Here is a 27,321-nt window from a genome sequence, read left to right as displayed (position 1 = left end):
GAAAAACTAAAAGCTGAAACCATGAAAGTGAGTGACTATGAGCAGCTGGCTGGGGGAACAAGGCAGAGGAAGCTCACTTTATGAGTGTCTGTGTGCTGTTTTGAATCATGGGTGTGGATTTCTTAGGCACAATTTTTTCTTTTAATTTAATAAAAGCAAAGTGGATTTTTTAAAAAGCAAAGCATAGGGCCTGGGATTTAGCTCAGTGGTTCTGCCGCCTGCCTCGCAAGTGGAAGGTCCCAAGTTCCATCCCCAGTACCAAAATAAATAAATAAATAAATAAATAAATAAATAAATAAATAAATGAAACAATGGGATGTAGCTAAAAAAAAAAAAAAGCAAAGCATAGCAAGGAAAATGGGAAGTTTTCAATGCTCCCATTACTCTTCAGATAAAGAACTAAATTCTTTAAGAGCTTGTAAGTCTGTTTAAAATAAAAACATAAATCATGTCTCACAATTATGAACACATGTTCAAATAATACAGTGTCTAGCAAACCCATTCAAAGATTCACTATGGCAGGATCATTTTGCCAGAACAGATAATGGCTGGGAATACTGTAAGAATAGAGAGGAAAAGAAGAGAACGTACCTCTAAGGACTATTGGACTCCTGACAGTGTGCTGGCAGGATGAATAACTGGCCTCCCAGAACAAGTTTTAATCCCACTAAGATTTTTTTTTTCCCACTAAGATTTATTAGAAAATTGTTATAGTGCTTTTTTCCCCCCAGGAATGCTAATTTCTTCTAGAAGGATGTTGTAAATTACATTACGAAAAGCTGCTTCTGACACAGATCTGGCTTCAGGCAATTTTTTTTCTAATTCTCTATAAATGTGACCTAGACCACCTCTCTCCAAGAGAACTTTCTTCAGTGATGGAAATGTTCTCGATCTTATGGTATCTGTTGAGTAGACAGCCTCAGTGAGCATTTCAAATGTGGCTAATGCAACTGGGCAACTAAGGTTCTAATTTTATTTAATTCTGATTAACTGAAATTTAAATAGCTGTGGGTGGCTAGTAGTTTCTGCACTGGACAGGACACTGGACGGCACAGATCTGGACCTGGGCCCCCGAGCTCACCCAAGTTCTCCTCTTCTGCATCCAGCTCCACTGTCACCTCCACACTGTGGTCCTCTCTCTCTGGTATGTTCTTCCCTTGACTTCTCTCCAAATTCTTTAACTGGTACCACTACTTCTCCTTCACTGCCTAAAACCATCTTGCCACTTTTTGCTCACTTTATGGTTACATTTTTTTATTTCTCCACCACCATCACCCCAGTCCACCCAACCGTGGAGCTGGCATTCAAGTCCAACCTGAGCAAGAAAGAGCCTGCTCACCTTGCCAGCAGTGCATTCCATCAGCTAGGTAGGATGCTGTATGGCTCTGAGTGAGCATCCAGGTAACACCCAGGGAATGAATGCATCTCACAATCGTAATTCTTACTGCTCTTGGACACTCCCAATTTCTATTTTTAGAGCCCTTCTGCTACTACAATTGAGTCCCACATTGCCAACACCCCCCATGAGCATTTCTATTTAAATACCCCCCCCCATTGACACATCTGATAATGTTATCTCCTTTCTTGCCAAATTACCATTCAGAAAGCTTGGCTCTACTTATGCCATACAATCCCAAACAAAAAGCCCTCCACAGACATCCAAGAGGAAGATCAACGTTAAGGAACAGTAAACACACTATACATACTGTAAGGATCTTAGGACCTCTGTACATTAATATAAAAAGAAAACAAATAAAAATGTTTCTGCAAAGATACAAAATGAGATCGTACCACAAGTTCAAATATGTCCATGAAGACAGAATGTCCCTTCGGTGTTTTCTCATTCAAACTAGCAGGAGACCAGATCCAGTAGAAGTAAGTACCATCTGAAGAGAGGTGCACAGTGCTCATGGTGCTCCCAACAGGCAGGTGATTGGCTGGCATGGGCACTATCTGGCACACCTGGACATGAAAGGGAGAAAATCTCCATAATTATTAAGGAACAACACAGAAATTCTGGTTAAGTGTATGGACTCATTGTTAGTGCTAATAAGCCCAAAATGTTGATTCAGGAGGCTTCCTAATCTGCTGTTACTCTTCTCTAACATATGAAAGTTATATGGTGAAAATATAAAAGTTCAAAAGTGAACAGCAACATACATATGAACAGCCATTGGGTCAGGGATGTAGCTCAGTGGCACAGTGCCTGCCTGGTAAGCACAAGGTCCTGAGTTTGGCCCCCAGTACCACAAAAAAACAAACCAAACCAAACAACAACAAAAATGAATAGCCATGAAACAGATGAAAAGATTATTTAGATTAATTCAAATTACTTTTTTGGGGGGTGGTGGCAGTGGTACTGAGTGAGGGTTGAACCCAGGGCCTTGTACATGCTAGGCAACTACTCTACCGCTGGGTTACATTCCCAGACCCAAACTACATTTTTATAAGAAAAAAGTATTTACTAAACACTCTTGAATCTGCTACGTGTATGAAAAACAAAGTTTCAGAGAAACTGTATTTTCTGAAATTTCGTTAGTAAAGGAATTTAAGACCATTCCTTAAATTTACCTTTTTTTTTTTTTTTTTTTGAGACGGTCTTATGTAGTTCAGGCTGGCCTTGAACTCACTATGTAGCCCCAGCTAGCCTTGAACCCACAGCAATCCTTCTGCCTCAAACTCTTCAGTGCTGGGATTAGAAGCATGTCCCACCATGCCAGTCTTAGACCATTAACTATACTTAAAAGATAGGAGCCAGGCATGGTGGCATATACCTATAATCTCAGCACTCAGGCTGAGGCAGTGCATCACAAGTTCAAGATCTGCCTGGGCAAGTTAGCAAGACCCTGTCTAGAAAAAATAAAAGGGACTCTGGATGTACCTCAGTGTGAAGACTGGATTCATTCCCTAGTTCTTTAAAAAAAAAATAGAAATTCTGATTTATTCATTTTTATATTCCCAGCACCTAATTAAGAGCCCGATACAATGCAATTTAATAAATATACAATGGAGGAAAAATGAGAAGGCAAAAGAAGTTACAAGGAAAAGAAGAAAAGAAAGAACAAAGGAGAAATGAAGTAAAACAAAAACAAAAAAAAATGATAGCCCATGACAGGTCCTAATTTAGCACATGAGGTCTTATTAAAATTCACCAAGTCTAGCAGGAGGAAAAGACAAACACCAATTCCATATATTAATCATGAAAGGATGTGTTTCTAATGCTAAGCATCCTTCAGTTTCAGTATAATGAAAAAGTTTTACATCATTTCATATTAAATATGTAATTACACAATAATCTTCATTGCTAGAGATTATCATTTGAAGTGAGAGAAAATGAAAGCTAGACATGGTGGCATATGTGTGTAATCCCAGGGATTACTACTACTAGGGAAACTGAGGCAGGAGGAATGCAAGCCCAGTCTGGGCAAACTAGCAAGAACTTGTCGCAAAATAAACAAAAAAGGTGGGCTGGGGATTTAGCTCAGTGGTTCCTGTGCCTGCCTCGAAAGCACAAGGACCTGAGTTCGATCCCCAGTACCAAAAAATAAAATAAAATAAAATAATAAACAAAAAAGGGTCTGGGTAGCCAGACATGGTGGCACATATCTGTAATCCCAGCATTCTGGGAGGCTGAGGTAGGAGGATTACAAGTTTGAACACAACCTGGGCAACTGAGCAACTTAGCAAGACCCTGTCTCAAACAAATGCTAAGGATATAGCTCAGGTCAAAGGTTCTGAGTTCAATTCCCAGTACTGCCCAAAAAGGTGGGGAGGGTAGGTGCTAAGAGGTAGGTAGCTCAGTGGTAGAACTTTGCCTACCATTCATGAATCCCTAGGTTTGATCTCTAGTGCAAGCAAACAGAGAGATAAACAGATTGACTTTTGTGTGTGTGTGTGGTACTGGGGACCTTGCACTTGCAAAGCAGCTGTGGTGCCACTGAGCTAAATCCCTGGCCTTGACTGATTTTTAAAAAACTATTCTTCAGGGGACAGAAGGAATACTGGCCATTCAGTCCATCGCTCCATCCTTTGGAAAGGGTGTGTTCACTAGTTTTCCTAAGGCAACTTCTGACCCTGAAATTCATGTTTTTTGTTTTTTGGGGGGTTTTTTGGTACCGGGGATCAAACTCGGGTGCTTGTACTTGTGGGGCAGGTGGTAGAACCACTGAGCTAAATCCCCGGCCCAATTCATGAACTTTTATCCAAATTTGTTTGGCCTACTTTGAGAGTAAAACTAATTTGGTTTAAGTCTAGAAGGTTGACTATCAAAGACTCCCACAGCAGGTTCTGAGCTCCTGCTCAGTGCTACAGCAGAAGGTAAGAATAAAATCTTAAAGACAGAGTTAAAGAGCAAAATGGGGAGCCAGGATGGCCAAGCTGAGCAAACAGCAAAAGACTCTGGCCATCCAAAGCCACTGATATTTATTAGTGACATCATAGGTTAGGATGAGATGGCTATGTGTGGTTGCTAGGGTTACATTGCTGATGCAGGCAAGGCTTGTAAGAGACAAAACATTCTTAATTTTGGGAATGGAATTTGGGTACGAGTCACTCTAACCTCAGCTGCCATGTCATCCAGTCACGTAGGTTTTGGTCAGACACACTTCTCAAAACAAGTCAATTGTGGGGTTAACTCTGCAGCCTGAACTACTCACAGCCTGCTTCAGGCATAACAAATGGGGTGGTCTCCCATAGTTGACAGCAACCATCTGGGCTACACTACCTCTAAATTGCTCCCAGTGCACATCATCTAGTTAGTGATCTGCAGCACTGCTTCTGGGACAGCATCAAAAAGTTATAGCAACCCCCCAAAACCCCCCCAAAAAGTTTTAGCAACAACAGAGGAAACTGGCATTGCTTCAATGTAAGCCATGTTCTGAGATTTAACATCTGTTTAGCTCCCAGCTTATAGCTCCTATTTTAAATAAATATGAGACAGTCTTATCTGTCTGCATTAGCGACAAGCAGTTAAGTCAACCGGACATCTACTAGTTTATTCATTCATTTTACTCATCAAACAATTATTGAGTACCTACCATGGGATCTGGAGTTGACAGTGGTGAACAACACTCAGTCCCTGTCCTCTGGGAAAGGCATACTTGAGTGACAAACAAAAAGTGATGTGACATTCCACTTAATTCCTGTCTGTTGCCAGGCATGGTGGCATGGTGGCTGAGATAGGAGGATTGCCGTGAGTTTGAGGTCAGCCTGGGCACATAGTGAGTTAAGGCCAGGCTGAAATATATAGTGAGAGCCTATCTCCCCCCACCAAAAAAAAAAATCCTGTCTTTTTTTTTTTTTCTTTTTTCTAAAAACAGGATTTGGCTACATTCCAAACTGGCCTCTAACTTGTTATATAGCCTAGGCTGGCCTTGCACTCTCAATCCCCCGCCTCAGCCTCCAGGTGGTGAGAGTACAGGCATGCTCATAATGCTTTGCTCCACTTAATTCCAAGGAACTCACTCCCCAGATGGTAACTCTAAACATTCAATTCAACTTTGTTTGAAAAGCAGAAAGTTACAGTATAAACTGCTAAAATTCTAGAAGAGAGAATCAGGGGTTCTAGTTCTAGTGTTGTATTACTGTGGCTATGTGGCCTTGAGCAAGTTACTTAACCTCTCTGGGCTGCATTCCTTCATTCAAGAATAAACAATGATGTTCCACTGCTCCTAGCCCAGAGGTAGGGCCTTCCAGGCCGCCATTCCACCGCTCCCAGCCCAGAGGAGGTGAGCAGTGCACCAACAGCACTCTCCCCCACCCTGCCCATTGAAATGAGAAGACACATAAACAAGTCTCAAAACCAGACTTCCAGATCACCTACAGAAACCCCAAAGGGAAATGAGATGGAACATTCTGATACTCAACCACCTGGACTCCCTGAACTGGCAACAAAAGAGGACCTGGAAAAAATGAAATCAGAAATAATTTCTCTGATAATAACAGAGATTGTGCCCATAGTACCAGATATGATTAATAAATCTAAAGAGGACACAGATAAAAAAAATAGAGGAGCTGAGGAACATGATGGAATCCCAAAACAGGAAACAAATGGAATCCAAAAAACAGATACAAACAGGTTTCCAGGAGATTAAAAACTCCATTGAAAGTCTACACAGCAGAATGAACCAATGTGAGGACAGAATTTCACATATAGAAGATAAGACTGCAATGAGTGACCAGGAAAAGAAAAATTGCTTCAAAATTGTAAGGGACCATGAGAAATCAATCCAGCAGCCACTAGATGATGCAAAGAAGAATAACTTATATAAGACTGACTGGAGTCAACCAAGAAACAGGAGAGTGTGCAGATGACATAAAAAAACTGTTCACAGAAAACTTCCCAAGCAGGGGAAAAGAACTTGACATACAGATAAGTGAGGCATATAGGACTCCAAATAGCCCTGATCAAAAAAAATCTACACATAGGCATATAATTGTTAAGATTCCAGAAACCCAACAGGAGAACAAACTCCTACAAGCAGTGAGAGAAAAGAAACAAATCACATACAAAGGAAAGCACATCAGAATCACAGCAGACTTCTCAATGCAAACCCTCAAGGCAAGAAGAGCTTGGAGTGACATATTCCAAGCCCTAAAGGAAAACAGCCTCCAACCCAGATTGATGTACCCTGCAAAGCTATCTTTCAAAATTAATGGAGAAATCAGATACTTTCATGACAAAGAGTACCACAGACACTTCATGAATACCAAAAAAATGAATACCAGCACTCCAAAAAAATTTTAGATAATATCCTAGGAACAAACAATGAGGATCACAACCCCAGGAAGCATAGCAGAATGAATCCATCGGGCGTGACAAGAAATTAAATGTAAAAGGGGAGAATCCAACAAAAAGAAAGAATCATGAACTTCATCTCCCTAATGAGTATATAATTCAATCTTGTTATTGTACTGATTAGTATTTTTCTGATTCTAGTGTTGCACACCTTTCCTTGTGCTGTACTGGCTATTTATCATCTTCTTCTGTCTACTTTTTAATTGGGTTGTCTATTAATGAGCTGTAAGAGTTCTTTATATATTCTGGTCATAGGTTATATGCGTTATAAATATGGTCTCTTTAAGGACTACTTTTCATTTTCTTAATGATGTCATTTAAAGTTCTGTATTTTGATGGAATCTCATTTATCAACTTTTTTCTTTTATACATGTTTTTTATATCCTAGGAAATTCTTGCCTACCCTAAATTCATAAAAATTTTCCCTTATAATTTCTTCTTAAAGTTTTATAGTTTTAGTCTTTCATATTTAGATTCAGAGATCCCTTCAAGTTATTTTTATGTATGGAAATAAAGGGTTGAGGTTAATTTTTTGTATACAGATACCAGGTGTTCTAGTGCCAGTTGCTGAAAACACTATCTTTACCTCTGCTCTTGAATTGAGTTTATGCTCTATAAAATGTTAATGTTAAATAATCTTTCAAAACTCAGTGGACCATATATGTGTCGTTCTATTTCTAGATTCTCTGTTTTATTCCACTGATCTATCTATGTCTTTCCTTACACTAACACTGCCTTGATTACCATAGCTTTAGAGGAAGTCTTAAAATTAGATACTAAATGTCTTCCAACACTGTTTTCTTTTTCTTTTTACTTTTCTAGGTCCTTTGTACTCCTACATAACATATTAAACATATTAAATTTCAATATCCAATTCTTCATTTACAGCAAGTATATATAGACCTGAATTTTTATATATATCTTGTGTTTTCTAATCCTGCTAAATTCAAATACAAGTTCTAGGGGCTCCTAGAGATTTCTTAGTATTTTCTCTGTAGATGATCATTTCACCTACATATAAAGATTTTACTTCTACCTTGCCAATCCTATCCTAATTGTGTCATTTTATTGCCAGACTATTTTTGTTTGGGCCTATGTTTCAAAGCTTAATGGACAGATGAAGAGTAGGCATATCTGCCCTTGTTCCCCACCTTAGGGAGAAAGCATTGTATCTTCTCCATTCATATAAGGCATTTTTCCTGGAAGTATGGAGTACATGTCTTTTATCTGTTGCGAAGGTCCTGCTCTACTTCTAGTCTCCTGATGGCTTTTACCATGAACAGCTGTAGAATTTAGTCCAATACTTTTTCTCCAACTACTGAGAGGATCATATGGCTTTTTCTTTCTGCTTTAAATGTTTGATATAATTTATCAGTTAAAATGTTTATGAGCCTGCTGTTGTTGTCATATAGGTAGGTTTTCAAGCTAGGAATGTACTTTCTTTAATAGGTGCTTTTCAAATTTTATATTTCCTCCAGAGTCAGTTTCATTAATTTGTCTTCCAAGGTACGTCTTAGAAGTTGTCCAATTTATTTCAAAACAGATTTTTGTAATATGCTTTCTATATCCTTTTAAATTCTGTAAAATCTGTGGTAATGTCTCCTAGATCTTGATACTGTAATTTTTAAAATGTATAATTGATATTGTATAATAGGAAGAAAAGGTCTAAAGGAGCAGGGGAAGTGGGAGGGGTAGGGAAAAGGAAAAAAAGGGAAAAGAGAAAATATGAGAAAAGAAAAAAAATGGAAACAAAGTCTTTGCAAATAGGGAAGGGTGGAGGGGGTGAAGGGAGGGCAGGGGAAGGGGAAAAATATAAGAACCAAGATACTCATGTAAAGGTACAAGATCCCAATGATGAATCTAACTGTATTTTATACCTAAAATGTACCAACATACTTAATGGAAAAAAAAAAAAGAATAAACAATGAGGCCTGGGGATTTAGCTCACTGGTTCCTCAACCTGCCTTGCAAGTGCAAGGTCCCAAGTTTGATCCCCATTCCAAAAAAAAAAAAAAGAATAAAAAATGAATGTTTACAGGGTGCCTAGCTTCAGCTATCTAAGCTATTACCAAGTTACACCTCATGAGAAGAGACAGGAAGTCTATGTAAAGACACTGACAAATGCTAGTTTCTAGTATTATTATTATCAATCACATGTTGGGCACTATAAAAAGATGAGTAAGACAAGAGTCTAGACCTGAAGGTGTGTGTGGTCGGTGAAATGAGACAGAAGAGCAGGTAATTTTAGTATAATGTGGCAAGTGCCATGACAGAATGCTTATGAGAGCCCTACAGATGAGCACTCAATCTAACACATGATTTATCCCATGCTCATTTCAAAGCTACTTTTCCTACACAGAGCCTGTTTAGGACAAACTGAATAGGGAAATGCTTTCCCCAGATAGACCTAGTTAAAATAAAAAGCAAAAAATAGCTAGTATGCATACTATCTTAATCTAGAATTTTTTTTAATTATAAAAAAAAAACTTGTTGTTGTCATGCTTCACATGTATAAGACTCTGGGTTCCATCCTCAGCCTCCAGGGGAAAAAAAAGGAAAAGAAAAAAAAAGTTCATTGTTGACCCTTAAAAAGTGAAGAGCATATTCACTCACCTCCTGTAGGGAAACTAACACATTAAAGAAACAAAATGCCTGCACTGTAACAGTGGGAAGGAGGCCATTCTGGGAAGAAAATATATCCAGTGCATTATGATTATTTCTTTTGTTTGTTTGTTTGTTTGTTTTGGTACCGGAGATCGAACTCGGGACCTTACGCTTGCGAAGCAGGCGGCGGAACCACTGAGCTAAATCCCCGGCCCGCATTATGATTATTTCTGATGACATCAGGCATTCCCTTACTGTAGCCTCCAAAATACAAAAGACAATGCCATCCATGGTTTTCTGCTTACCTGGAGAGTGTTCTGATCGATGACCTGGAAAAGGGAGTGAGGTTTGTTATCAAAAGACACAGGCCGGTGCAGAAGACTGCCACTGCCAAAAGCCAGCCACCCCGGCTCCAGCTCCTCGTTCCGGCAGTACACAAAGCCTCTGTGGGAGAAAGAGAGACACAGGAGGCATCACCGGGCTGTGTCTGTAGCCCTTCTAGAAACCATAGCACATATAAACATTTTTTAACCTAACTTTTAAACATGATTAACTGGGTATAACATCTGAAGAAGAGTGAATATACTACATTAACTTTGGGACTGAAAATGGTAAATATTAATTTTCTACAATGAACTAAGTAGGAGAAAAAGGAGGGTAAATATCTTACAAAATATATGAGTCTCTGAAAATGTGGCTTCTTTTGGCAGGAATTCATAGGCCTTATGTCCCATCTGAAAATCACTGCTAATCGAAATACTAAAATCCTTAACTAGAAAAATGTTGGTACGTCAACACAGAGAAAAGTTACTGATATTGTTAGAGAAATCTGATTACAGAGAAACTTCTGGCTGGAAACAAAGCCCTAACTCTTCAGAATCAAAACAAAGCTGAAATGCACACACAGCACAAGATGGGGGGGAGGTGGCAATAAGAAAATATTAGAATCATCTGAATTAGCTCAGACCTGTTGTTTAATTACTATCATATAGGGAATCAGGACACAGTTCCTTCTTCACAAAAATTTACACAAGAGGAAAATGTTCCAGCCAAACCATTCAGCAAGTTTCATGCAACTGACCTGAGGGTACCATGTAATCCAGACCCCAATTTGCTTACTCCTCTTCCAACTGAGTTAGTAGTATACAGGTAAAGACCGTCTGCAGTGAGACAGCGTCCCAAGTCAGCATCTGAAATCGTTTTTTCACACGTAAATTATATATATGCTTTTTCTAATGAAATTATAAACATGCTTTTTCTAAATCAAAAAGCAATTAGGATGTTGAGCAAAAGATAATCTCCAACATCAAAGAAAAAAAAGTGCTTCAATGTGACTTTCGGGATAGATAAGTTTGAACTCCCCAAATCAAACATCCAAAAAGCATGAGGGAACAAGGAGTGAGGTCAGGAAAAGAGGACAGATCATTATTAGCAAAGGAACCTGGTTCAGCCTGCAAAATATTTTCTCTTTTTCTTTTTGAAAAGCAAAAGTACTAAATAGAATTTAAATATTCCTAACACTAATCTGAAATGACCAGGAATACAACACTTTTACTAACAATTGTATAGTAAGAAAGGTATGAGCTCCTAAGAGCCTTAGGCATTCGTTAGGTGACCTTGGACTTCTCTGAACTCTTAGTTTCTTCCTGTGTAACATGGGGATAGTAATAGGTACCTTCAGGATTACTGTGATGGCTAAGCAAGATAATATACCTATATCACTCTCTGGTACCAAGCCAGTGCTCAGTAAAGGACGTGATAAATTATGTTGATATACTAATGGTATATGTGAAACTAAAGTCTTCCATGGATTTTCCACTCAGGTGTCCTAATTTTAGATCTGGAGGGAAGAGAAAGAAGGTATACTCTCTCTTCTTTTAAAAACAGCAATTATATTTCTCCTTAGCTATGTCTTCCCCAATATAAAATAAACAGCTTATAAAATAGTTAATAGTTTACTAATTTATATTCCCAAGAATTTTCCTTAAAAGAGGGGCTATGGTTAAAACTTTCAGTAATGGGCCGGGGATTTAGCTCAGTGGTTCCGGTCCCTGCCTCGCAAGTACAAGGTCCCAAGTTCGATCCCCCGTACCAAAAAAAAAAAAAACAATTTTCAGTATTGATTAGAATCACTCCATTCCAGGGGAGTTCTTCTACCCAAAGAATGTCATTTTAGTTTGAGGAAATTTAGTGTCACATCACTCAAATGAGTACTAAGTCTGCTAAGAATTCAATCTATTAATCTGAGATGACTTGGACTTACACCTATCAATTTCTCAAAAAACAAAACAAAATCAGATTCTGTTAAAGTGGGTTTTAAAAAATATGAACTTCATACCTTAAACATTTTAACTTGAAATATATAAATCACTTCTATTCATTTTTCTTTTTCGTTTTGTATGGTGGCTTGAACCCAGGGCCTTTGCCCTGAGCTACATCTCCAACGTGTTTTTAGTTTTTATTTTCAGACAGGGACTTCGTAAGTCAATAGCTTGCCAAGGTTGAATTTGAACTTGCAATCCTACCTTAGCACAGAATGCTGGGATTACAGGATGCGTCACCAGCTCACCCATCTTTAGATTATGGCCCAACAAGAGTGTGTGGGTCCAACAAGAGGGGTAGTGAAAGGGACAGACTAAACAAGACCGGCCAGGGGCTGATACTTTATTAAAGTCAAGTGAAGAGTACACAAGGTTTCTCATTCTTTTTTTTTTTTTTTTTTGGTACCAGGGATTGAACTCAGGACCTTGTGCTTGCAAGGCAGGCAGTAGAACCACTGAGCTAAAGCCCCAGCCCTCACAACATTTATGATAGTGTTCTCTCAACTTCTGACAATATTTAATATTTCAATGCTAAAGGTTAAATAGAATTATTCTAACTCACGAAACTGAGCCAAGAAGATTCCTTGCCCAGGAGTTTGAAGCCTGCAGTTTGGGGCAAGACCTGGACTCAAAAATAAATTATAAAAATCATTCTAAAAATTACTGTAAGAAAAATATTCTCATGGGGAGAATTCACATTTGCTAAACGATAATAAAATGGATTAAAACTTTTAAAAAAAGAATATTCTTTTAGATACAAAAACAAAGGTATAAAAGTGAAAAGTAAACAGATCAGCTTAATACCATCATCTCTAATAAGAAACTACTCCCTAGGCCGGGGATTTAGCTCAGTGGTTTTACCGCCTGCTGCAAAAGGACCAGAATTCGATCCCTGGTAACAACAACAAAAAAAGAAACTACCCCCAGAGAGATGTCAAATGTTATGAAGGGGGAGAAAGGGCTTTGGTTCTATACAGTGAAGCAGGCTGCAGCCCATAGTATCTGAGGACTTCCTGGCTACTTCAGGCTTTAGCTCCACCTGTTAAATCTGGCTGAGTCAGAGAAGGTCATGAATCATATCCAGAGCCTCACTCCTCCTCTCAGCACTCTCTGGAAGAAAGGCTGGACTGTGGAAAGGCTCAGGCGCTGGGCAGGATGGAAAGGTGGCCTGTTGCTCAGGCTGCACCCTATTCCCTTAGGGCTGCCCAGGAAGGTGGCCCCATGCAGGATGGGAAGTGAAACAGTGTAGAACCAGTTGTCAACCTCACACCCTATGAGCACCAATTTCTTCCAGACTCACTTATTGAGTCTTTCTACAATAAACAACTTTTTTAATGGAAACAGTCCCCTGGGATTTTGTTCCCCTGTTGTTCCTACTTCATCAGTTACATAATAATGATATAATAACAATATAATATTATTATAATAATTAATGATATTTAAAGGACCAATTACAATAACAAACTGGTTGGGGAGTAAGCCAGCAGCTGCACTGCAGGCCAACAGTGCACAAACACATTGGGCAGATCTGCCAGCTGTGGGTTTGGATGGTGCTGGCAATAGACAATAAAGTTTGTGGAACAAATGGAGAGGGCTAATTCGCCTGGCAAGTCAATTAAGTGGAGGAGGTCACTTAAGAGATCTGCCACTTGTGCTGGGATAATGAATAAACTGACTTGAATCCTATGAAACTGCATACAAACATTTCAATGCAGCCTACTTTTAAAAAGAGTAACTTAGCAATTCACGCTCTCTTGAAAGGTAAACATCGGAACCACTGAGCTAAATCCCTGGCCCCACGCTCTCTTGAATCTTCTCATTTCTTGCTTTCAGGACAGGAGGGTTAATTATTATTAGGACACACAATAAATTACTAAAAGAAATAGTATCGTGTAGTAAGACATAATACTCTATTAGCCAACCAAAAATTGCAACTGAAGGCATGCCCAAACTCAAATACTGAGGAACCAATTTAAGAAATCTAAACCTCCTTGGCAAAAGTATATGATGATCTCTTTTCCTTGCAAAAGTAAAACCTATCCATTTTCTTACCTCACTGAGTATCAGTTTTATACTGATAAAGAAGACAATGAATACACTGTATAGGAACCTTCAACTCTTAATTAAAAAGAACACACAGAGTTATATCTAGAGCATTTGCCAAAATGATCCAAAGCCATTCTTTTTATGTCTTAATCACAGGACAAAAACTCCAACATTACCTTTATTTTCAGAACTGGAGCCAGTGTTGCTGTCCGGCGCAGGTAACATGTCTTCATACCCCCAAGATACTATGTGTTTGCCCCCGAGCAAACAGGAAGGGGATCCAGGCCCCCCTTCCAGAAGCAATAACCTGTAAGAGGGAGAGGGAGAATTGTAAAGGCAATGAGACTGTCCATTTCAGCAAGAAAATAGAGGCCTATCCACCAACTCAAAGAGCAGACACTAAAATAGTCTTAACAAATATACATCTGAAAAAGCTATTCATAATGTATTTTACATGAAAAATAATTACAAAGCAGTGCTTATAGAAATAGCATAATAAAATTTTATCTGTGTGAAACATGTATTTTTTACATATACACAAGTGTGAGAGACAGAAAGACAGGCAGAGATGCAGAAAGGGGCATGAATTAGGAAACACACCAAAATGTTAGGAGTGCTATCTTTGAGTAGTGAGATTATGAATGATTTTTAACTTTCTTCTCTATACTTTAATACATTATCATCTCAAATTTACAATAAGAATTCATTATAAGTTATTACATTTTAAAGATACAAAAATAAAAAAGAATAAGAAATAATATGCTCTTGGGGCGGGGATTTAGCTCAGTGGTTCCGCTGCCTACCTCGCAAGTGCAAGGTCTGGAGTTCAATCCCTGGTACCAAAAAAAAAAAAAATGTTTCTAGAGCATATTCTTTCTTTCTTTCTTTCTTTTTTTTAAAAGTGTTTCTAGACCATATTATTTTCTTTTTTTTTTTAAAGTGTTTCTAGAGCAAATTATTTCTTTTTTTATTTTTTGGTAACAGGGATTGAACTCCGGACCTTGAGCTTTTGAGGCAGGCAGCGGAACCATTGAGCTAAATCCCCGGCCCTTGAAACACTTTCAAAGAAGGGAAGGTAAGACAAAATTTTACTGAAGAAGTTAACTATGATTCTATATTTATTGAAAAATATGAATCATTAATTGATTACAGTGTAGCAATATACTTACAATAAGAAGCTTTATGCACAAATTTGCCTTGTTTGGAAGGGGGATAAAGATCTAAACTGACAAGTGGCAACTTACCTATACAGCACGTCGGCAACCGGCAGGGACCCTAGATCAGTCTGTTTCTGTAATAGGTGGACTGTGTGGACAAAAGTTTTCAATGATCCCCTAAAAATAAAAAGGAACAGAAAATCACCAAAATTCAAAGTCAAATAATTTAGGTAGCTAACGTTAATTTTATGAACCACACGAGAAGGTTCTATAATGTGCCTGTTTGCTTCTGCTGATCAGAAGTATACTGATTCTCACCACTGGCTCATACAAAGCATTACTATGAGAGCGGCAACATGCCAGTCGTGAAGATGTGCTCCTTATACTGAAAAGGTAAGCAATCTCCCCCATCACAAAAGTTCAAAACAAGGCTCAAGCACAAGGAATTTGTGCCTATTATACTTGGATACTTTTTCATCACCATGTCAGCCTCTAGTCTACAGGAGAGATTTCTTCGGAAAAGGTTACAGTATATCTAAAGTCCAAAATAATTCCAGGCAGGCTTTTTTCAATATCTTTGTTAAGTTATCCATTCTGCATAATACCCCATTGAATTCTATCACATTCACCCTGACTAAAAGGAATATGTTTAAGTAATTAATATTTTGTACCACACTGTTTCTTCTGCATTTCCCTACTGTAAAGCATAGAGTGATTATACTTGCAGGACCTATTATGAGAGATTTTCTTTTGGTTCCTAAGTCTTGAGGTTCCTCAAGTCTGTAATTAGGTCAGCAGGATCTAAAAGAAGGTGCTTTTAAGATGCACAAGACTTACCTGGCCACATCCCAAGTATAAATCACAAGAACACTTCCCGAACAAAATGATCACCTGTATCAGATGGGCTGACCAGCTGGGCACCTTATTCTTTTAGCCATGGTTTTCATTGCCAAGTATCATATACCTAAAGCACAACAGAAATGGAATACCTAATGCTAGAGCAAGTTGCCCTAGAGGCTTCCTCTTAATTGCTCCTTTCACTATCTCTAGTGCTCAAAGAACAAAACAGAAGAATCGTATAAGGCAGGAAGGCTGCACAATATAAAAGCACCTGTTGCGAGCCAGGATATGTGGGCTCTGAAACCTGGCACTGGCACTCACAGCTGCACAATCTCATCCTGTCATCTAACTCCTATGGACTTTTGCTTCTTCATCTCTCTAGCAGGAATACCTCCCTGGGGAGGAGGGAGATTCAAATAAAGGGGCAAAAGCACCAACATTTAGAAAATTTAGAACAATTAACCATTTATAATGAATTATGTCCTGCCAGGTTCAATTAGATTTTAAGAGTAAAATTTCAACTCTTCCGTGGCTCACAAGCCTCTACCATCATCCGTGCCATGGCGACTTCATCTCCTGTCCCTTTTCTTTTACCATTATGGTCTAGCAGCCCTGCCCTCTTTGCCATCTGTCCCTTAGCTACTGCAGGCACAGAAAGACCATCATGGTCTTGCACCTGCTACCTGCTGCCATGGAACTGTCTGCCACTGGCTCTTCAACATGGCTAGCTCTTTCTCATCACCCAGTCCTCAGTTCAAATGCCACATCTCTAGTAAGGCCTTCGCTGGTATCTCCAACTAATGCTGCCCTCAGCTGCTTAGTCATTCTCTATCAAAACATCCCACGTTTGCTGGGTGTGGTGGCACACATCTGTAATCTCAGTACTTGGGAGGCTGAGGCAAGAGGATCACCGTGAATTCAAGGCCAGCTTGGGATACATAGTGAGTTCAAGGCCAGCCTGAACTGGCCTTGAGACTCTGTCTCAAAAAAACAAAACAAAAAAATTACACTTTCTTTTCATATAGAGTCTATCTCTCTATGAAACTATCTTTTATATTTACTTGTGGCTCATTGTCTACCCACTTCACTCTCAGGTAAATTTTATAATTTTAGGGACCATCTGCCTTCTCACTGCTATATCCCTGCCACCCAGAAGAGTACCTCATACAGGGTAAGTGAGTAAAAAGCTTTTCCAGAATGAATCACCCTGAATCCACTCAATTATTAGCGTTATAAGATTAGAGATCTTAAATCACTTTATGCCTAAAACATAGCAAAGTTCCTGTATATCAGAGATGTTAGACAAATGTTCATTGGTTGAATAAATATCTACATAATAGCCTTTTGGAAAAGTTGTTTTGTCTTTGACAACATTAGCTTCAAAAGTTCAGCAATGGGGCCAGGGATGTGCTGCGCCTGCCTGTTAAGTGCAACGTCCTAAGTTCGATTCCTGGTGCCAAAAAAAAAGTTCAGCAATGACCTTGGATTCCCATTAAAATCGATGATCTAACACTGAAAAGCAGGTGACTTGTGAGTAAGTAAAGCCCAGGAGAAGATGCTAATATTAACAACAGAGTGCAGGAACCACAACAACAAAAAAGAAGAAAGCAAAACATTCATTTCACATTTCTGTTGAATGGAATTTAGAATATACAAAGCAATTTCTATAAGTATTTTGGATATAGTTTGAATTGGTTACATAATAAAAAAGTGACCTTTATGATCCAACATTTAATAACAAATTGTTTGAAACTAATGAATTGATTATTATTCCCAACATCCTAAATTTTCTAAGGATAGTACCACCTAAAGGCAATTTTTCTCAAAATGGGATTTCACATTGATAACAAATCTATTTAGGACTTAAATTTTCTTTTGCAGATGCAGAAAAAACCTAAAGGCATTACAGGGAAACCTATTTCAATAACACCTGATGTCTCCACATTAAGCACATGTCAAGATTTCCACAATCAACTACAGTCTTCAGGGATCCAAAACTAAGCTATGACAGTTTGCTCAGGGCAAAGAAACTGACAATGAATATTAGTGCTATTTTATCTTTAAAATAACTTGAGCTTCAAGCAATTGAAGGTCACCTTTGAAACCATAAAGAGAAACCCAGAAGGAAAATCCTTAAAGCTAACAATTTCGGAACCCTTCAAGAAAAATTTTCCCACAAATGCTTGCCTTAAAAAGATCTCAATAACAACAGCAACAAAATTCTGAAGAAGAGGAAGAGACTATCTGTCAGACCAAGGTCCTAACTGGTCTCTAGAAAATCAGCTTAGAGGGAAGCTAGGGTAGTGAATTTCCTTCTCAGATATATATCAGTATTATATAGGTTGCTGAGAAGGAATGAGTCCTCTCTGGGTAAAGCAATTCCAAGTACCTTTCCTACTGACAGTGGATCAGTGACACGAAGGTGCACATAAAGGACAGTACACTATTAAATCTTGATATATACTGTGAGATCTTTCAATTAAATTGATGAAGGCAAGCACTGGGGTCCAGAAATATAATTTGTTACTCACTCTTGTGAAGGAGTCTAGGGGAGAAATAACCCACTGATGCACTCCTTATAGTTAGGTGTGAAAAAAAGTAAAAGCTCTACAAAATTTCTAACCATCCTCCCAGAAATACAAACAACATCCTCTGTGAACGACCTGAGATACAACATTAGCAATCAAAGAGGTGAACAGAGATGGCAAGGGTTGACTCTCCACCCTACGCTGTTATCACGGTCTAGCAGAAAGAGAAAATTTGAACATTAGTTCTACCCCAGGCACCTGGTGCCAAGTTTTGGCAAAAGCACCATATACACTGTCAAGGCTATGAAATTCAATACTGAAAGCAAAGAAGGACTTCTGAATGTTAAGACTTCTATCAAATACAGGGTGGGGGATTTAGCTCAGTGATTCCGCAGCCTGCCTCACAAGTGCAAGGTCCCGAGTTCAATCCCCAGTACCAAAAAAAAACCTTCTCAAATACAGTAGGTCTCTTCTTCACTCAACCAACTCAGGTGCAGCAGTCAGTCACAAGGTCATCAAGTGGTACAACTGATTTTCCTTACCTGGCACACGCCAATGCCACCAGAGCAGCAGCAGCATTTTCTTTTTGCTTATGTGGGATTTGTCGGCCTGTGTCCGAAGTCTCCTCTAGCCAAGAGCACAGCAAAGTTTCAATTCCGTTGAGACAGTCACCAGGTTCCTTGGTCAAACTCAAAGGCTGGCAGTCTCGAAGGCAGTTCAATAGCACCTCAGCAGTTATGTTACAGAGAGAGGGGTCTGTTCGACTCTGGGACTGAATAAGGGGGAAGACCAGTAGAAGCCCCATCCGTGATGTGAAGGGTGCTTGCTCGGGTTGCTGCAACAAGCCCTGGCGCTTGAGCAGGGCCAAAGTTTCTTCATCACCCGAACTTTCCCTTTCATGCTGCTCTTCCAAGGCCAGCTGGCGCTGGGCATTCCACAGTCCTCGCAAGGCATTCAGGCGGTATTCCAGCAGACGGGCATAGGCATTGCTCTGATTCCCACAGACAGCGCGTAAACGTTCTGCTAGTTCCGTTGGATTCTTGGTCTCAAATGTTAAAATCTAAAGACAATGACAATGGAGAAATGGTTATATATTCCCTTTGCCAAAGTCATCTATGGAAGCCAATATGTCTAACAGTATCTAAAAATAGTTCATACCAAAAATTGTTTTAATTGCAACCAAATAGAAAATGTACTGTAAACCCAGCTTTTCTGCTAATGCTCCTATTGAAATTGGGATTAGAAGGGCTAGAAATCAGCTTAGCATGAGAAGCCCTAGGTTTACTCTATAGCACTAAATAAATAAATAAATGGCGTTAGACCTAATTGAAAGAACCCAAATCTTAACTTGGAAGTCAGAAATCAATCCAAGTAATTTATTTTTTAAAAATCAAACTATAAATATTAAATGATCTTGAGATATAAATATTAACTTGCTAACTCTGATTACGAGGTGAACCATCAGTGAAAACAGAACTGCTTTACCTTTAGTCTTCAAAACATAATATAACAACTAATAAATGATGGATTGTTTATTGTTCTTCAATCTGTTTGTTTGGTTTGTTAGTTTTTTTGAGACAGTCTCACTATGTAGCCCAGGCTGGCCTTGGACTTGCAGCTATTCTCCTGTCTCAGCCTCCCGAGTGCAGAGATTTACGGGCGTGTGCCATCACATCCAGCTTTGTTCTTTGATTTTTGAAGCACCCCCCACTGTCATTATTGTTAACCCATTGCTTCAGTTTATGACACAGTATGGATTTATGCACAAACTCTTTGCATTGTAAAGTTAGTTTCATTCTTTATCTTAAGGGCTGGCCCCTTTCTCTTTTTTTTGGTACGGGAATCGAACTCGGGACCTTGTGCTTGCAAGGCAGGCGAATTGAGAGAGGATTTAATGATTTTTTTATCTCCCAGCTACTGAAAATCCAGAGGAAGCCTCCAGATAATTATATGTTTTGGCAAGAAAACAATGGTGATTCCTATACATATAAGAACTGCATAAATCTTCCACCCAGTACAACTCTTTGATATGAAATACGTATGTGCTCCACATACATTTTTACTTATGGTACACTATCATCTACTATTACTCTCTGAAGCAACTACTAAAAATTTCAATATAGGCTTTTATTGAACTCAGGAATTGAAGAGTAACTCAGTAACATTAAACCCAGCCATTTATTTTTATTATTAATCTCCAACATAAGTGCTTCTGTGATATATTTCATGGTACATAAAATGATGTGTATGAAAGAATCTGTAGCTAATTTAAAATGTTATGATTAGCTAATACAAATATATACTATACATTTGTCTGAATATTCTTTTTTTACAAGTACTTCAGTCATATTCTTAGCATTTTACTTGGAAGATAAATATTCTAAAGGATTTGAGTTATAATGTAATTAACCAAATATTACATAATATACACACTTAAATGACCGTTATGTTTATTGATTTAGCAATATCTAAAGCACACTATGCTTCTAGAAATCCATTAGACTACTCATCTTTATCTACTTCAGTGGTCCCTTATGCTTTTTCAAATTCCGAAGTTTGAAGGTCATGGCCTAAAGTCACTTTATAAAGACATCATACTTTTGGTTTTAGTAAGTCAGCTGTGGAGGATCTATTCTGGTACTTATAAATATTGAATGACTTGTCTCAGATCCTTCTATAAAACCACTGCTCTCAATAACTGCTCCTGACCAAAATGTCATTAGAAAATTAATATTTTTCTCTTTGAAAAAGGGGGAAGCTATTTAAAGAAAGAGGAAGATCCCTGTCATCCTTAATCAGAAAGGACACTAACTGTACATTAGTGATAAATGTTGAAGTCACCCCAAATAAGGGAGTGACTTCCCAAGTAACTCACAGCCTTTTTTATCATACATAACACATGTTTTTCAGCTAAGACAACAGTCATTCTGGAAAGTCTATTAAGGTAGGCAAAATATTCTTTGCTGGCCAAATCTGCCTTTGGCCAATATTCCAATAGTTGATATAGTAACAGTCACAAAAGATCAGATCATTTTAGAAAACTTCCATCCATTTTCTATCAGGGAAAACACAGAGCATAAACCAGTAGTTTGATGTGAAACCTGAAATACCAACCTGTAGTACAAGTTAACATGGGCGTGAGGATGAGCATATATGTAGAGGCTTTTGAGGTGGTAGAAAATATGCATAAAGATATTAACAAATCATTAGCAAAAAATTCAGGACCTAAGATCTGGGCATGAACTGCATAATCCGCTAAATGTAATTATCAATTTCCATCTATTTTACTATTTAGAATAGCAGAGAGGCAATACTCTAAAAGGATCAAAGAACCTAAAATCACCCTTTCTTATATTACAGCATACTTATAAATAAAACAGAAATTTTAAAAATCAACTCTTTTTAAACTGATACATAAAAACATAAAAATTATACACATTAATAGGATACTATGTGATATTTTGACACATGTATATACTGTATAATGTTTATATCAAGGAGAAAGTAATTATAAGAATTTGTCCTAAAGAAATATTCTAGAAACGCTGGGGATTTAGCTCAGTGGTTCCAGTGCCTGGCGCACAAGCGCAAGGTCCCGAGTTCGATCCCCGGTACCAAAAAAAAGATATTCTAAAAATAAGAAATGCAGAGATATTCACTGCAGTCTTCTTTATAACAATGAGAAAAAAAAAAAAAAAAGCACACCAGGTGTGCTGATGCATAGGTGTAATCTCAGCACTCCACAAGCTGAGGACCCTCACAAATGTGAGGCAAGTCTGGGCTAATCATGAGTTCAAGGCCAGTCTGAACTTCATAGCAAGCTTCTATCTCAAAAAATAAAAACAAAAAGTAGAAGCAATCTCAGCATCCAAAAGGAAATTTTTAATTAAATTATACCATATCAAAATAAAATGTTATAAAATAACTAAAAATAATTATGCCAGCAAGGCATGGTGCCATACGCCTGTAGTCCCAGCTACTCAGGAGGTTAAGGCAGGAAATTGCTTGACCCTAAGTATTTGGGGCCAGTCTGGGCAACATAATCAATCATACCACACAACAGAAAGTGGCATAAAAATAGTATGTAATTAGGACTCAGTGATACTTGCTTCTTCAATTTTAAAATTTCATTAGTTAGTATATGTGGTAATAGAAACATGGGTGTGGGGTTGGGGATTTAGCTCAGTGGCGCCACGCCTGCCTCACAAGCTTAAGATCCTGAGTTTGATCCCTGGTACCAAAAAAAAAGGTGATGACAAGTTAAATTGTTTATATATAAGACAGTCATAACTAGACCTGATATTTTTTACAAATAAATGCTACTTTGAAATCACTGGTAGCCAAACAAATGATGACACAATTGATATATTTAATATTCAGGGAACATATCTGACAAAGAATAATCACAACTACCATAGAAACTGCATTCCCTAACTCCCATCTGTTGTGCTTTGGCAACAGTTTACCTCAAATAAATGTAGGGCTGATTATCCTCTTGGTTAGGACCAAAGACGGGCAGTGGGATGGGAAGAACCACCACAGATATTAGCAACTATCAATAAACATTAAAATTTTTCTCCAAAAAGAAATGATGCTTTAAAATGATGTTTAAAACTTAAGTGCAAATGAGATGAATTAATTACTGTACGATGTTCTCCTAGTATGGTACATTAATTCATTACATGAATCTGTCAGCATCAAAGGAATTCATACTTGGATTATTTCAAGATCAACTGACCAGACCTGCAACCTAAATACAAAACTTTTAAGAAGGCAGAATATAGTGGTACCTTGGTTCACACACTGAATTCTTTCTATGACGCTGGTCACAAACAAAATTGGACAAGAACTGAATCAAATTCAATGGTTAGATTCAATGTTGACCTTATGGGTAAATTTGATTCAGTTCTCATTCAATTCAATCCGTGATCAGAAATGTGGAAAGAAGTAAATTCATTAACTGAGGTATCACTGTATTGAAACCCTCACAAATGTTAGCATGGATTCTTAAACCCTTTCATAAAGTTTTCTACCATTATTCACACTATGACAATGGTAATCACGGCCAAATCGAATTGTATATGACAATTCAAAGGAGACCAGAAAGATCTCACTTGTGAACCAAATGAATGAATCATGAATGGAAGGTTAGAATTCCATCTCTAATAGTGAAGACTGACTGAATCAAGAGTGGATCACTTGGGCCAGGGATTTAGCTCAGTAGCACTGCGCCTGCCTTGCAAGCGAAAGGTCCTGAGTTCGATCCCCAGTACCAAAAAAAAAAAAGTGGATCACTTATCAATTAAATTAGACCCAGAAGCTGCATAACCTTATCCAGTCTTGGAAATATATTTTCACTCAAATTTATTTCCAATACCTACTATTTTTAAAAGGGGGTCTTTAACCTAAGTAATAATCAGGATACTAACTTCCACACTTTAATTCATGAGTTTTAGCTTCTAGATGCTAAAATTGGAATGGAGCCTGAATTATTTCTAGATTGTTTTGTGGTTTTGTGTTTTTTTTTGGTACCGGGGATTGAACTCGGGACCTTGCACTTGTGAGGCAGGTGCCAGAACCACTGAGCTAAATCCCAGGCCCTATTTCTAGACTGTTACGGTTTGGCTAAGCCTTGTAAAATTTTCTCCAGTACCTGATGATTTTCCCAGACCTTCACACAACTGCTGCTGATAGCAGGATCGTTAGAACTATAAGAACTTTGACACTCAAGAAATTCGTGTTCAAATTATTGTTGCGTGAAAGTTCAATGCAGTCCTGGCCACCATTCAGTTTTCATTTTTGTCATGCACCCTTGATGAAAGTCCTATTTTTCCATCTCTCTGCTATTTTTGCCTGAATCTGCCCCACTCAATCTAAATCCTATCTCTCAAAATTCAGCTCTGCTCCATTAATACCTACTTTGAGAAACTCTAATTTCCTTTTCTCTTCCTCTCTCCCTCCCCTTACTCCATGATTCCATAAAATTCTATACATACCTCTATCAGAGGGGCAGTACAAACTACATGGGAAAATGTTTTAGCAATGAAAACAAGACTATTATCAATGATTACAATCATTGATCATTTTTAAAATGATGTCCATAAAGGAAATATATGAGTAAAGTACAGAAAGACTGTAGAAAGTTGATCTGAAGCATCTAATCTATATCTAAAAATTCTCCATGTTACAAAATCTTTGTAAGATTTAAAAAAAAATTTTGGTACTGACTATTGAACCCACAGCTTTTGTACTAAGTTACATCCCCAGCCCTTTATTTTTTTATTTTGAGACAGGATCTAGTAAGTCACTAAGTTGACCTGGCTAGGCTTGAAATTGTGATCTTTTTGCCTCAGCCTCCCTGAGTGCTGGGATTACAGTAAGTACCACTATACCCAGCTTGTTTTTTATTTTTTGAGACAGTTTTTCTATGTAGTCTAGGCTGGCCTTGAACACAAGATCCTCCTGCTTCAGCATCCTAAATACCAAGATTATAGGTGTGCACCACCATGCTGGGGACAAAATCATGTTTTCATTTATATAAAATCTTGTTTTATTGGGGTTTTTTTTGGCCCTGGTGATTGAACTCGGGACCTTGCGCTTACGAGGCAGGCTGTGGAATCATTGAGCTAAATCCCGGCCCTCATTTACATAAAATCTTTTTTTTTTTCATAAAATCTTAATAGAACAAATATAGGTTATCTTCCTATACTCAGTAATCAATAAAATAAAATTAGGAGAAAGTTGCAGGAATGAGCTCCTCAAAATGGTTTGATACTGTTACAAATTTTATTGAGAGAATTTAGAGAAAAAAAGTATCGTTACAAAGATTAATGTGACTGTTAATGATGATATATCAACTTGATTGGATTAAGAAATACCTAACAGTTAGTAAAGCAAATTTTTGGATGTGTCTGGGTGGGTTATAGAGGCACGATCTTGATTACTATGTCTGGTCCCTACACCCTTTCTTCTATAATACTGTCTGCCTGCTCTGCTTCCTGGCAGCCATGAAGTAAGCAGCTTTGCTCCACCATGACCTCTACCATGATGGTTCTATCTTGGAGCCAGCTGACCATGGACTGAATCCCCTTAAACCACAAACCAAATTAAACCTCTTCTCCTTTAAATTGGGGTATCTGGTATTGTGTCTCAATGACATGAACACTGACCAATTCAAAAAACTGGCGCCCGAGAAGTAGGATCATTGCTGTGACTGTTCCTGACTATGTGGTTAAGAAGTATTTGGAGCCGGGGATTTAGCTCAGTGGTTTCGCCGCCTGCTGCGCAAATGCAAGGACCTGAGTTCGATCCCCGGTCCAAAAAGAAAAGAAGTATTTGGAACTGATTTGCAGGAAAAATTTGGAGATGTGGACAAGAAAAGCCATAGAATGCTCTAAGTAGAGCCTGATGGGCGATTCTGGTCAGAGCTCATAAAACCATAATGCTGATAGGAATGCAAAGAGTAAAGACCAGGGCCGGCGATTTAGCTCAGTGGTTCCGCTGCCTGCCTCGCGAGCACAAGGACCGGAGTTCGATGCTCAGTACCAAAAAAATAAAAATAAAAGAAAGAAAGAAAAGGTTGAAACTGCTAACCAATTACTACGGTATTGAAGATGCTTGTGTACTTTACACCAGATCACAAACAAGAAAGAATTTTTCCAGATTGCTGTACAGAAGACCTGACTACAGAAAAGCTGGGAGAGCTGCAGATGAAATAAAGAAGCTTTGAATTAAACACAAGCTTCACTTGAGCCAACAGTTTTTAAAATGCTAATGTAGTCTTAAAATGTATCACTAGAATTCCAGTGTCAGAAGCAAGACAGGTAATAATCTCATTTATATTTTGTGATGCTCAAACTGCAATTGGACTATCTTGTTCAGTTCCAAGCCCCTCATTTTAAGAAGTCATTAACAGACTTCTAACAGTGTCCATCCAGAAGAGGGCTTTTTATTAATATGGAAATCATGTCATGTGAGAAATAAAGACTGGGGATGTATAGCCTATAAAAAAGTGAGTCTGGAGAGGGAGCTGCCTTCATAAAACTAAAAGGTGACCATGTGGAAGAAGACCTATTCTCCATTACTCCCGAAGCAGAAGTAGGAAGTTACAGGATGCATAGCACAATAAAGAACTTTGATAATAATTTACAATATGTATCAGAATCCTTGGATATGCTTACTTGGTGTAAAACAGCTTACTTGCTGTTATTATATAAAGATCTACTTCTAAACATGGACTTGAGAGGTATAAGATGGGGCAGTGGAATCAGATTTAAGCAGGCTCTGTGGGTGATTCTGGAGAGTTCCCCCTCCTTTTAACAATATAATCTTAACCATTGTGGTGGCACACGCCTGTAATCTCAGCACTTAGGAAGTTAAGGCAAGAGGATCACTGCAAGTTCAGGACTAGCCTGAACTACATAGCAAGACCTTGTCTCAAAAGAAAAATTAATAATAGTAATATGGGAAGGGTATGGGAAAGAGAGAAGTACGAATATAGATGAAGCAAGCCTGGCTCTGAGTTGGTAACTGATGAAGTTTGTATAGATATATAGGGGTTATTACATAATTCCATCTTCTTAAAAATATTTTTGCATGGGCTGGGGATTTAGCTCAGGGGTTCTGCTGCCTGCCTTGCAAGTGCAAGGTCCCAAGTTCAATCCGGTACCAAAAAAAAAAGAAAAGAAAAGAAAAGAAAAGAAAAAATTAATCAAATGAGAAAATGCATTTAATTTTTTTCTAGTACTGGAAATTAATCCCAGGGACTCTTCACTGCACTACATTCCCAATTCAATACCCTATTTTTTTTTTTAACAGGATCTTGCTAAGTTGCTAAATTGCCCAGGTTGGGCTCAAGCTTGCAATCCTCCATCAGAATAAAACTTATTTTTCAAAATGCCAAATGCAATTCACTTCGAATGTGTAATTCTTGTTAGTATTAGCAATATGTTTATCCTCAAATAATATACTTCATAAGGCATGGCTATAATATACTTTCTTGGGTTGATGATTAACATCTGTTCCCTCAA

The 27,321-nt window shown here is 38.2% G+C and overlaps 1 protein-coding gene across 8 annotated transcripts in view; it reads right to left on the bottom strand.

Moving 5' to 3' along the window:
* Positions 1 to 27,321, bottom strand: part of Hectd4 (HECT domain E3 ubiquitin protein ligase 4) — a 180,542-nt gene that overhangs the window by 112,982 nt on the left and 40,239 nt on the right. For all 8 annotated transcript variants that reach the window (XM_087198219.1, XM_087198220.1, XM_087198221.1 and 5 more), the window contains 6 exons: positions 18,835 to 19,352; positions 15,012 to 15,101; positions 13,944 to 14,074; positions 10,482 to 10,590; positions 9,706 to 9,844; positions 1,792 to 1,962 (listed from right to left, as the gene is read on the bottom strand). In XM_087198219.1, coding sequence (XP_087054345.1) covers positions 1,792 to 1,962; positions 9,706 to 9,844; positions 10,482 to 10,590; positions 13,944 to 14,074; positions 15,012 to 15,101; positions 18,835 to 19,352 — 1,158 coding nt within the window. The remainder of the gene's footprint in view (positions 1 to 1,791; positions 1,963 to 9,705; positions 9,845 to 10,481; positions 10,591 to 13,943; positions 14,075 to 15,011; positions 15,102 to 18,834; positions 19,353 to 27,321) is intronic.

The sequence above is a fragment of the Heterocephalus glaber genome, unplaced genomic scaffold, assembly GCF_053883595.1.
Source record: "Heterocephalus glaber isolate CG9 unplaced genomic scaffold, H.glaber_assembly_v1.0 deba00001687, whole genome shotgun sequence".
In the NCBI taxonomy this organism is placed as follows: Eukaryota; Metazoa; Chordata; class Mammalia; order Rodentia; family Bathyergidae; genus Heterocephalus; species Heterocephalus glaber.
This window is presented reverse-complemented; position numbering and strand designations above follow the sequence as displayed.